The sequence below is a fragment of the Chelmon rostratus genome, chromosome 12 (genome assembly GCF_017976325.1).
Source record: "Chelmon rostratus isolate fCheRos1 chromosome 12, fCheRos1.pri, whole genome shotgun sequence".
Taxonomy (NCBI): domain Eukaryota; kingdom Metazoa; phylum Chordata; class Actinopteri; order Chaetodontiformes; family Chaetodontidae; genus Chelmon; species Chelmon rostratus.
In genome coordinates, this window is record NC_055669.1 from 5588576 (window position 1) to 5599787 (window position 11212).

The 11212-nt window shown below is 42.6% G+C and overlaps 2 protein-coding genes across 2 annotated transcripts; both read left to right on the top strand.

Moving 5' to 3' along the window:
- The first annotated feature begins 2952 nt into the window (after window positions 1–2952).
- On the top strand, window positions 2953–5885 carry LOC121614821 (serine/threonine-protein kinase pim-2-like). Its single transcript, XM_041948909.1, has 7 exons — window positions 2953–3523; window positions 3685–3779; window positions 3901–3948; window positions 4140–4361; window positions 5150–5327; window positions 5467–5640; window positions 5758–5885. The coding sequence occupies exons 1-7, from the start codon at window positions 2953–2955 to the stop codon at window positions 5883–5885; spliced, it is 1416 nt and encodes a 471-aa protein (XP_041804843.1).
- Window positions 5886–8127: 2242 nt separating this feature from the next.
- Window positions 8128–10381, top strand: tmem53 (transmembrane protein 53). The gene is made up of 3 exons (XM_041949710.1): window positions 8128–8352; window positions 8543–8646; window positions 8811–10381. Exons 1-3 carry the CDS (start codon window positions 8298–8300, stop codon window positions 9510–9512), a joined length of 861 nt encoding a protein of 286 aa, XP_041805644.1. The 5' UTR covers window positions 8128–8297; the 3' UTR covers window positions 9513–10381.
- Window positions 10382–11212: the final 831 nt, after the last annotated feature.

Here is an 11212-nt window from a genome sequence, read left to right on the forward strand (position 1 = left end):
AAAACCGTAAGAGATATCAAAATGTGCCGAGGGTCATTTTGAGCCGACAAAATTATCTACGTTTTAAAGTTTGAATGAAGTCTCTAGGAGAAACTATGGCGAAGCAGCGGACAATTGAAAAAGGCTGCAAATTGAGAAAATGGCAGATATCAGAGGTAGTCAGTCCCTGATTAATGAATTGCTCTCAGCTGTGTTTCTGTGGCTTTCTCCTTGTCTGTCTCTGTTGATCACCTCAGCTGTCTGTGTCTGCTTCTCTCCTCTGCTTCATGTCTCTGTTAACATGAATTAATGAACTGAATCAATAAACATGAATGGAGCTAATGCTAACGGAGCTAACAGAGCTAACACTAACTGAGCTAACAGCTAAAGGTGCGAATATAGCTAACGGCGCTAGCGCTAACAGAGCTAACTGTGCTAACAGAGCTAACAGAGCTAACGGCGTTAACAAGGGGGCGGGGGGATGGGGTTTTCATTATGCATTTGTCTGTGTGTGTGTGTTTATGTATCTGTCGTTGTGTGTGACTGCGTATGTGTGTGTCTTCGTCTGTTTGTGTGTGTGTGTCTGCTTGAACTACACAAGCAGCCCAACCTGCTCCTACATGGAGATGTGTCTGGTATATGTGTGTCTGAATGTGTGTGTGTGTGTGTGTTTGTTTGTGTGCGTGTGTAACTTCTGCCCCACCTGCTGATAATTACCTCTCTACCTCTCCCACTTTTTACCTGTTCCTGTTCAGTTTTGACGTGCTTGTTTTTAATCACTTTTTAGCTGTTGGTTAGCCCTGCTTGTGTGTGTGTTTGTGTGACTACTTTCTCAACCTTTTTGGCAAAGCGCTTGGTGAAGCTGAGTTTAACTGTTTGTTGGTTGGAGATTGTTTTCAAACAATGCCCTTGTTTTGACTGAGCTCGTTAAGATAATCATTCTCAGGCTTGTTGTCCTGCAGATGTGTGTGCGTGGGTTATTGACCGGTGTGTGTGTAAATGACAGTTGCACCTGTTAAACTCCTCCCTTGAAAAGCGGCTTTTTCGCTGTCGGTTTCTTCCGAACAACTTGCGATTGTGTCAAAACCGTAGCTGCTATCAAAAAACCGATTACACTGTGAGATGCGGACAAGTCTGGGCCAGATGTACGTGTGTTTTATGTCCAGATATTCTTTAGAAAAATGACAAAATGGTCGACTTAAAAAGACTCTGCGACTCAGAGAACAGGAGTTTGTATTGTATGCAGTGAGATTTGGGTTCGGCGAACCTCCTGAACTAAATCCTCTGGTGAGAGAACCGTACCTCGTATCAGAGTGTACTATAGATCATCGGACTCCCGAGAACTTCCTGAGTCCGGCCATCTCCTCGTTTTATTCCTGACACAACAACTTTTCGTTTTATGGCGATCTAAAGACAGGAGGCATTTCTGCTTTGCTCACAAAACAGCTCTGAATTTTAACATGGGACTTAATGGGAGAACAGGAGGGCGCTGGCTGCACAAAACGTCTCACTATTTAAATTCAGTAAGTCTCTCGGCTTTTTCGAGGACATCACACGAAAGAGGACAAGTTTGTCTACAAAATGAGCCCAAAATTATGCGTGTAGAGTGTAATTTGTGGCCGTAGCGACGAGAAAAAGAGAAGATTTTCAGATCGTTTTTAGACTCTGTGCCACTCTAGCACGCACTCTAGCACGAACATTCCGCGCAATACACACCCATTATAATCTCAAAATTTCCCGCCAAACGATCACTGTCATTGAACAGTGACTGATCAAAAACTATAGGACCAATCAAAATGTGGATGAACACACCAATAGACCAGACTTGGGTCTACATTTTAAAGTTGAAATGAAGTCTCTCGGTGAATGTATGCCTGAGCTACAGATGTTTGAAAAACTCCAATTTCAATCTTGTTTTTTTCGCCCGTCCCATTCATTTCTTATGGGAAATTTATCGCAGTTTTTCGCGTCTTACGACGCGAAAAACTGCGATAAATTTGAGAAAAGTAATAGCACACCGATCCCGAACAATACGCACGTTTTGATATATAATTTGCGAGGGTTTTCTCAAAGCTGCGGGGCGAGTTTGAGGACGAAAACTTGGAGGAAGATGAAAAATAATAATAATAAGAAGAAGAAGAAGAAGAAACGCGCGGGATAGTAATAAGTGACTCGGGGCTACGCCCCGAGTCACTGGCTCCTGCAGCTATTTCATAGCTGTAGGAGCCAGTGACTCGGGACGTTGCCCCGTGTCCCTAATAAGAAGAAGAAGAAACGCGCAGGATAGTAATAAGTGACTCGGGGCTACGCCCCGAGTCACTGGCTCCTGCAGCTATGAAATAGCTGTAGGAGCCAGTGACTCGGGACGTTGCCCCGTGTCCCTAATAATAAGAAGAAACGCGCGGGATAGTAATAAGTGACTCGGGGCTACGCCCCGAGTCACTGGCTCCTGCAGCAGAGCTGCAGGAGCCAGTGCCTCGGAGCGTGCCCCGTGTCCCTAATAATAAGAAGAAACGCGCGGGATAGTAATAAGTGACTCGGGGCTACGCCCCGAGTCACTGGCTCCTGCAGCAGAGCTGCAGGAGCCAGTGCCTCGGAGCGTGCCCCGTGTCCCTAACAACACACAAAACAAAACAAAAAATCAAATATTTGAAAAAAATGGGTGGAGCTTTAGAATGCTAATTTGCATATTTTGTGCCTTGATGTGTGACATCATCATGCAAGAGTCTGTCTGACCTATGAATACACACTCACTGTATGACTACAGACTCTTCAGGTATCTGCAGGTGTTTGTATGTTCAGAAATTTTGTTGGAAAGTTGGACTTTGTTTTTGTGTTTTGTAGAGAGAGAGAGACAGAGAGAGAGAGATAGACAGATAGATAGACAGATAGATAGATAGATAGATAGATAGATAGATAGATAGATAGATAGATACTTTATTCATCTCAGAGGAGAAATTTGCAGAGAGCGACATGCCGAGACATTTAAAGATGGAGGGAGGACAACGGAAGGTCGCTGATGGTTCAGGATCACCCAGGACAAAGTTCGAGGGTAGAGTCAACACCACCCGCTCCACTGGCAGCTGCAACAATGTGCAGGAGCATGTCAGTGTGAGGAAGAGGAGGACGGGTGATGATGGAGAGGTGCCCCCCAAAAGGGGGAGGTGTAGTGACCTCACCAAGCTCGCTGAACACAGTGAGGTGTCAGCGGAGGACTCAAGGATCCGGCAGGGCAAGAGGAAGGCCAGTGCTGATGCCGGAGCACCTGAAAAAAGATCAAGGTGTAGCATCGACAACAGCGACAGCACTGACCCCAGTGAGCTGTCAGTGGAGGATGGAAGGATCCGTCCTGGCAAGAGGAAGGCCAGTGCTGACAGTGACGCACCCGAGAAGAAGATGAGGTGCAGCTCTGAGTCCTTCAGCCGTCCCACTAGCACCACTGAATCCAGTAGTAAGCTGGAGAATGTCAGTTGTGATGACGACGGAGGGGACGTCAGTCAGGAGAGACTCTATGAGATGTCCTCCTTAGAAAACATTAGCAGAGGTAAGCTAATAGAGACAAAATGACTTTGTGAGCAAGTCGATTTACACGGCTTGTTATTTCATGTTTATCTCAGGAATAAAATCAGGATTACTCACAACATAAATGAGACAGCTTTGACTTTTTCAAGAAGTTAAAAATTAACCTTGTGTTTGTGTTTTTAGCTGATTTTGAGGACAAGTACCGTCAGCTCGGTCCGTTGGGCGCAGGAGGCTTCGGCTCAGTGTTCACTGGCCTCCGGAAATCAGACAATTTACTAGTAAGTTTGACTAACACAGGCTCTCACACACACACAAACAAACACACACACACACACACATTATAACACTCACTGATGCTCAGGAAGTACCAACTAAATGATGTGTGTTTCTGTCTTGCAGGTGGCCATCAAGCACATTCCCAGAGGGTCTGTGAGATGTGAAAGAGTGGTAAGTAATTTAATCTGATATTGAAGAGTAACTGTTGAAATTCAAAGTAAAACCTGAATGTTAAATATTTCTGTCACTCCTCCACTTTGGATGAGCAAACACGTGCTGCTCACATATTAACCCTGTCTAAAAATGAACATGTGGAACTTTAGGTAATAACCACTTGGTATCTATGCATTGTTTTTCTTCAGATGTGCAATGGGAAGGAATTTGACATCGTCCTCGAGGTGTTCTTCATGCTCAAAATCGCAGGTCTGCCAGGATCCACTCAAGAATCTGCTGCTGTGTCCCTGCTGGACTGGTACCTTCGGGACCAGGAGCTGATCCTGGTAATGGAGAAACCAAAGGCCTCCATGGACCTTCACAAATATGTGAAATCCTGCGGAGGATCCCTGGATGAACAGGAGGCAAAGGTAAGACAGCTGGAGGGAGAATGTTTCTGTGTTTCGTTTTGTTCAAGCACAGCTGAAAAACTGTATTTATCACAGTTTTTATTGGTGTGTTCAGATTTCACTGCACTGTAAAAAGGCCTGGTCACACAACAAAGTGTTCATCCACCGCTCCTTGAAAAAACAGGTGGTGCTAGAAATTGAGTGACGGAGGAAATACTTCGTAGTTAATGAAGTACTGTAGCTAGAAAGCTAACGGTTCACACAACAGTGAGCCAAGAACACGTGGCAGTCAGTCACAATCATGGCTGCAGTAGCTCTGTGTTCGCTAGATGCTGAACGTCAGTTGGAAAGCGTGTTAGCTCAGTTGCTAACAGGACAGAGAGTTTTTCAAAAGAGGTCACAGCTGTCAAATAACTGGTGTGGAAACCACTTTGACTCTCCACCTCTCTGTTCTCTGCTATTTAGTCCACAGCACCAACGTTCACCAAAGCTCAACTTGACCCAAAAGATCAGTGTGCATTTACTTTACCACCACTGACAAATCCATGAATTGCATCTATTCTATTGAAATGGATCCATTTTCCTTAAAAACATTGTGTTTTAAATGCTGGTGTGACTGGACCTTTGCAGGAAAACCTGAGTTCATGGATGAAAATCACATGGAGCTCATTTATTGGTATATTATTGTCATATTGAACACTGTCATGTCATTGTCATCATGTTGTTTCAGAGACTTTTCCACCCTGTGGAGAATCAGGAGAAAATACTTCCTTACAATCGCTCTAACTCTTTCTCTCTCTGGGTTTCAGATGATCCTGAGACAGCTGGTGGACGCGGCCGTGGACATGCACTCCAAGGGCGTCTTTCACCGGGATATCAAGTTACAAAATGTCCTGGTTCAGTTGGACTCGGACGTACCGAGAGTGCGAATCATCGACTTTGGCTGTAGCAGCTTCTCGACGGAGGACACTTACACTTCTATTTGTGGTATGATATCTGGCTCTCTGCTCCTCATCTCTGAAATAATGACTCATGTTTAAATTAAGCTTCATCTCATCCTTTGTCTTTCTTTTCTCTCCGTATCTCTAACCGTCTCCTTCCATTCCTCTGTTGATGTGTGCGTTAGGTACCCGTGTATACTTCCCTCCAGAGTGGTTTAATTATCAGGCCCACTGGGCCCGTCCCACCACTGTGTACCAGCTGGGGGCGCTCTTCTATTCGTTGCTGAGAGGACACAAGTTTTTCACCACCTGGACCTACCACAGCGGCCGCATTAGGATCAACCCTGAACTGTCTACAGGTAAGACACACGCAGGCGTGCACACAAATGCACTCTTCAGATTTTTGGCGTATCGTTGCAACCGCCCACTTAAACCTTTGATTTCTTCTGACTCCTGATTTCTGTCTTGATTTTCAGATGTGAAGCTCTTGCTACTTAGGTGTCTGGCCAGTGACCCGATGGAGCGAGCCACGCTGGAGGAGCTACAGATGAACTCCGCCCTCAGAGAGCTCAGCCCTCCACCCGTCCTGAGGCCTCCATCATAAATAGGACCCTCAGAGAGGCTCCTCCCGCCAGCCCTCGTCTGACAGTGCCGTGATGTACAGCATCAACAGCGAAGCTTTTCTCCTTTGGATCCTGTTGAACCCCCAGCCGTCCATGTAGAGGGGATCTCTCTTGGAATTGCCTCTTATGAGGTTTCTTCCCAATTTCCTCACAGAGTCAGGAGTTTGGGAAGTTTTTTTTCGTCAGAGAGTTTAGGCTGGGGCGGGAACCAATGCTGAGGCTGGATTCAAATCAACCAGTGGCGTGCAGGGGGGGGGGGGCGCCCTCTTGGACTCGAAAACGCATGCTAAAGTGCCCTCTTGGACTCCAAAATGCGTGCTAAAGTTCCCTCTTGGGAGCCAAAACGCGTGCTAAAGTGCCCTCTTCAGTGGCGAGGACACGCTATATGTGCTATGTGCCCTTTTTTTCCTTTTCGCCCCTGCCCTTCAACAAGTCTGTGCACGCCACTGAAATCAACGACACTCCACCTAATATTATACTGGACAAATAAATTGATCTTCCTTTGATCAGCTGCTTCTGGTGTGAATTTTAGGTCACATCATATAAATGTATAATGTCAATAATGGCATTGCCTTGTTTATGTAACTACTGTTATTTAATAAATTATTTCATTTTGGACTTCAAACCACAATCAAACTTTCTCATTTCTACAAACAGGCTTTGTTAGCTTGTATATTCATCTATAAATAAAACTTCTCACTTCACATCTACAGTTGGAATGATTGCAGTATTTTATTGAAAAACAAATCCTTTTTTCATGAACAATCATTTTAGTTCCTCAGTTGTTTAAATGTTTCAAACGTCTCTGACTTTCTCTCAGGAAGTCAGTGAATTGCAACCTGAAACTGTTTCTCACTTATTTTGTAGCTGAGTTATTTATAATGAGTTAGTCATAATATTGTGCTAAACCGTCCCCTTTCCTTCAAATCTAATATTTTTGTTTCGTTTCTACATGAAAAATGTGATTTTTTCTTCTTCTATCAGTTTTAATTCTTCCTAATAATTCGACATTCACAAAAAAGCATAGTTTGGAGTATTTTTGCAGGAAATGGAGCATTATATATACCAATTATTTATTAATAAATAATATATAATTAATATAAATTAATTATTTATTCATGTTTACATGTTTCCAAAAATGTTGAACACTGAAACCCCATATCTAACTGAAAATAGCACAAAGACAAAATACCAAATGTTTTGTCTTTGACATCCTCAAGATTTTGGACAGTGGCAACGAAAGACTGGAAAATATTGGTCACTTCCTATTTTTCCTATCACTGCCAGAATGATGCAGCATTCTGGATGTTTGATCTTAAGATAAGAATAAAACAAGCTTTAACAGTAGTATCGTCTGTTGTGACAGAAGTTTGAAATAAGTTTAACTATTTATGAGGTCGGCCTTGTATACACATGCTTTTGTGTATGTGCTGCGCTGAATGGCAAGTAGATACATACAGATTTGAGTGTAAAAATATGTTTTTGCATACGTCATGACAAAATAAAATTCATTTACTTTTGAACTGTATGTTAATTCTCAGTGTACTATATGCTAATAGTGTTGACTGAAAATGCACTACAACGTATTTAACAACAATGATCTTAGAAGTCCATTTTAAAAAATTGAAATTTTCCTAAAAAATTCTCACAGTAGCTATTTGTCAAAAGTGAGCTTTGAATCTATTTAAATTAAGTACACATTTATATCAATGCATTGGAAACATACTTTGCAATATATAAATATTCCCTAAGTATATTTTTTTACTTCAGAAGACAGCTTCTCTGATTGACTAAGTAATGTATATTATATGCAAAAACAGAAGTTGCACACTTTATGTAGCTACTTTATACAATGACATACATTAATTCATGTCTTTTTTATATATGAGAGCACATCCAAGACTCTGGAATTTATGTTCATTTGTACTGGGATATCATTTACCAACACAACCTGATTTGTAAACTGGAATGATTACATTATTTTCTATGAATATTAATGTATACTAAACACGGTCCATTAGAACTGAAGATAAGACTTATTTTTAACTCGTACTTTCCAACTATTTATTTATTCATTGTTACATATTTCCGGAAATATAACAGATTTGAGCTGTTTTGATTGATATAATACAATCATACGGAGGGGGGCGGTATTGCAATATTAGCTGGTTGCAGTCCGCTGTTGGCCAACCCAAAGAAGAAGACTTCCTCCGTCGGAGCAGAGAGGCTGAGCAGTGTCAGTCCACCAACCTGTCTGTGCAGGGGGGTCTGTTCCGAGCTGCCGCGGCTGAATTCAACGCACTGTACCTCCTCTGCCATCCTTTATTTGACAACAGCCAAATGAACCAAGCGCTAACGTCGGAGAAAAACAGCTGATACTCTCGACCACAGAAATGGCAGACGATGAAATAGACTACAATATCGTGTTTCCAGATGCAGGGACTTCGGGTGAGCATCATTTCATTATGCTGTATGTTCACGTCTCAGTTAGCTTAGCGTACACGGCAACATTATCTTAACAAGGAATCCGTGAAGATGGCCCTCTGCTGACCCTTAGCCTAGCGTGCTAGCTCAGTTTAGCCTAGCGTGCTGTGACAGCTTCGCTAACGTGCTGTTTCATCGTCTGGTTTGTTTTCAGAGAGACACTGGCAGGGGACAAAGGAGCCAGTTGTGATTCTGCTGGGCTGGGCTGGTTGCAAAGACAAACACCTCTCCAAGTACAGCTCCATCTACAATGAACAGGTGAAAATAACGCGGAATTTCATTAAGAATAATCTCACAAGACCCTCTGCTTGTGGTTTTGTCCATTTGGCAACACTGTGGCATGATAGAAATGGGACACACCTGTCAGCAACTTCTAAATCTACTTCTCTCATGCTTTCTTTCTTTGTTCCCTTCACCTTTAGGGATGTGTCACCATCCGCTACACAGCTCCCTTGAAAACAGTCTTCATCTCAGAGTCGTTTGGCTACAAGGAGCTGAGCAGTACGGCCCTGAAGTTGCTGGAGATCCTCTATGACTATGAGGTGGAGAACAGCCCTATTTTCTTTCACATATTCAGCAATGGTGGCTTCATGCTGTACCGTTACATTGTAGAGTTGTTGCACAAAGATCAGCAGTTCAGCTCCCTGAATGTGATTGGGGCCGTAGTGGACAGTGCTCCAGGTAGTGGGAATGTTCGTGGGGCCCTGCGAGCACTGACGGCCACCCTGGGGCCCAAAATAACTCCTGTTTTAAGATACGTCCTCTTAGCCCTTTTTGCAGTGACTGTTTTCCTGCTGCGAATTGTGCTGTACCCCTTGACCAAGTACATCCACAAGAACCACTATGACGCAGTCCAGGAGAGGCCGCCCTCCTGGCCTCATTTCTACCTGTACTCCAGGGCTGACCAGGTGATCAGGCACCGGGATATCGAGGTCTTTATGGAGACCCTGAAGCAGAAAGGTGTCCCGGTGGACAGTTTTGATTTTGTTTCCAGTCCTCATGTCGGCCATTTCCGGGATTTTCCTGAGCAGTATACTCTGAAGTGCCGCAGTTTCCTGGTTGCTTGCATGAAGGATCTGGAAAGGACTGAGGTAAAGAAGAGACAGAGGGTTCAGAATCAGTGAAACTTGGACAGGAAAAAACAAGATTTTCCTAACCCTCCATTGAGCAGTCTTTTCCAGATTTTGAGCAGAGGTGAAGAACATCATCCAGCTTAGTTCTTCTGAGTGGTCTGAAAAATCGGTTAGAAAATGAAGCTGACATTTTTTTGCAAGGCAGCTGGATTTTGAGTCCTGCAAGTACAAGGTCTTGCTGATTTTTTTCCATCCTCGTGCACATAAAGGGAAGGTTCCACACATGTGGCTTAGGTGTACTGTGCTTAATCCATGTCTGGAAAACCAGCCATATTAAACACTGTAATTCACATACCCTGAAAGTGTGTGGCACAATGGCCAAACCCTGCCCACTGCAATGTTTTTGAAACAGTCTATACCATATGTATAAACAGTACAATACAAGCTATTGCTATACACTGGAAAATAATTCCTTTAGGATAATTTAAATGGTATTTAATATTGCTGTGAAATGTCATGCATTGTAGATTAGTAGTAGTGAATCTAAACCTGAGGCTGTGTATTGGAAAATCTGTATCTCCTGTTTATAAAATTTGCAATGTATTTATGGTTTTAGTCTCACAATTTGTCATTAAAATGAGTTCACAAGGGTGCTTACAATTGAAGGCAACTGTCAAAAATTAATAACTATCACATTTTCAAAAATATGAAGGACACAAAATTGTTGCCTTAAACAGTAAATGCCTTTTCGATTTTATTTTACTCTTTGGTCCATATAATTGTAGAATACCCAGCCCTAATATGTGATACACAATTGATTTAGTTCAAGGAAAAAGGTGATTGACAATGAATGTATTTGTCCAGCACAACTATTGTGTTATTTCTAACTGATGTGCCTTCAATAAATAAGAATGCTTATGGAAAAGTATGTCAGTGTATTTGTTTTAAATAATTCCAAAGGCTTTGGATTTGACACATAACTGATTTCGAGCAGGTTTGGATGTCTAATCTCACATGATAAAACTGTTCCAAATGATTCCTTTACTGGAAATCTCTGAAGTATATGGATTGCATGCATTGGATATGCATTTATTTTAACATCAGTAGAATGTGCAAGGTAACAGAGCTCTGGGTCTCAACTTTCCTTTCCCTGATCCACAAGAGTTGGGTCAGTTCATGAAGTCTGACACACTACCTCTCCCTGACCCAGTATTTTTATAGACAGAACATGAGGAAATGCTGAAACAGTCGTCGGCTCCTCCTCGTTGACGTCGGGCGCTCTCTCTCCTCTGCTTGTTCATATTTGAGAATCCAACGTCACCGCAGCAACCTGTTTGCAAGGACAAATCTAGAGAGACAACCTTATCCCTGACGCCAACCTGTTCTATCTTAACCCATGCCAGGCCTCTATCTCAAAACCTCCTGTTCTAGTTCACACTGGCCTTAGATATATTTTGCACACAAAGAATCACTCCTCGTCTAAATCACTTCTATGAATAATAAAGGAAAAACTTAACCGGGAGAAGTAGAATTTCTGTTGATTATTCAGTCACACAATCCATCAGCAGAAAATATGAATAAGATCAACACATCAGGATCACCATTAATCATCATTTATCATTAATATAAGCATATGCATGTAATCGAACTATTAGCAGAATATATGTGTGTAATCAGACCTATCAAAGTATAGGAATATGACCCAAATATCCATCAACCTGGAGCGCTTTCATACTAGTTTATAATGTAAA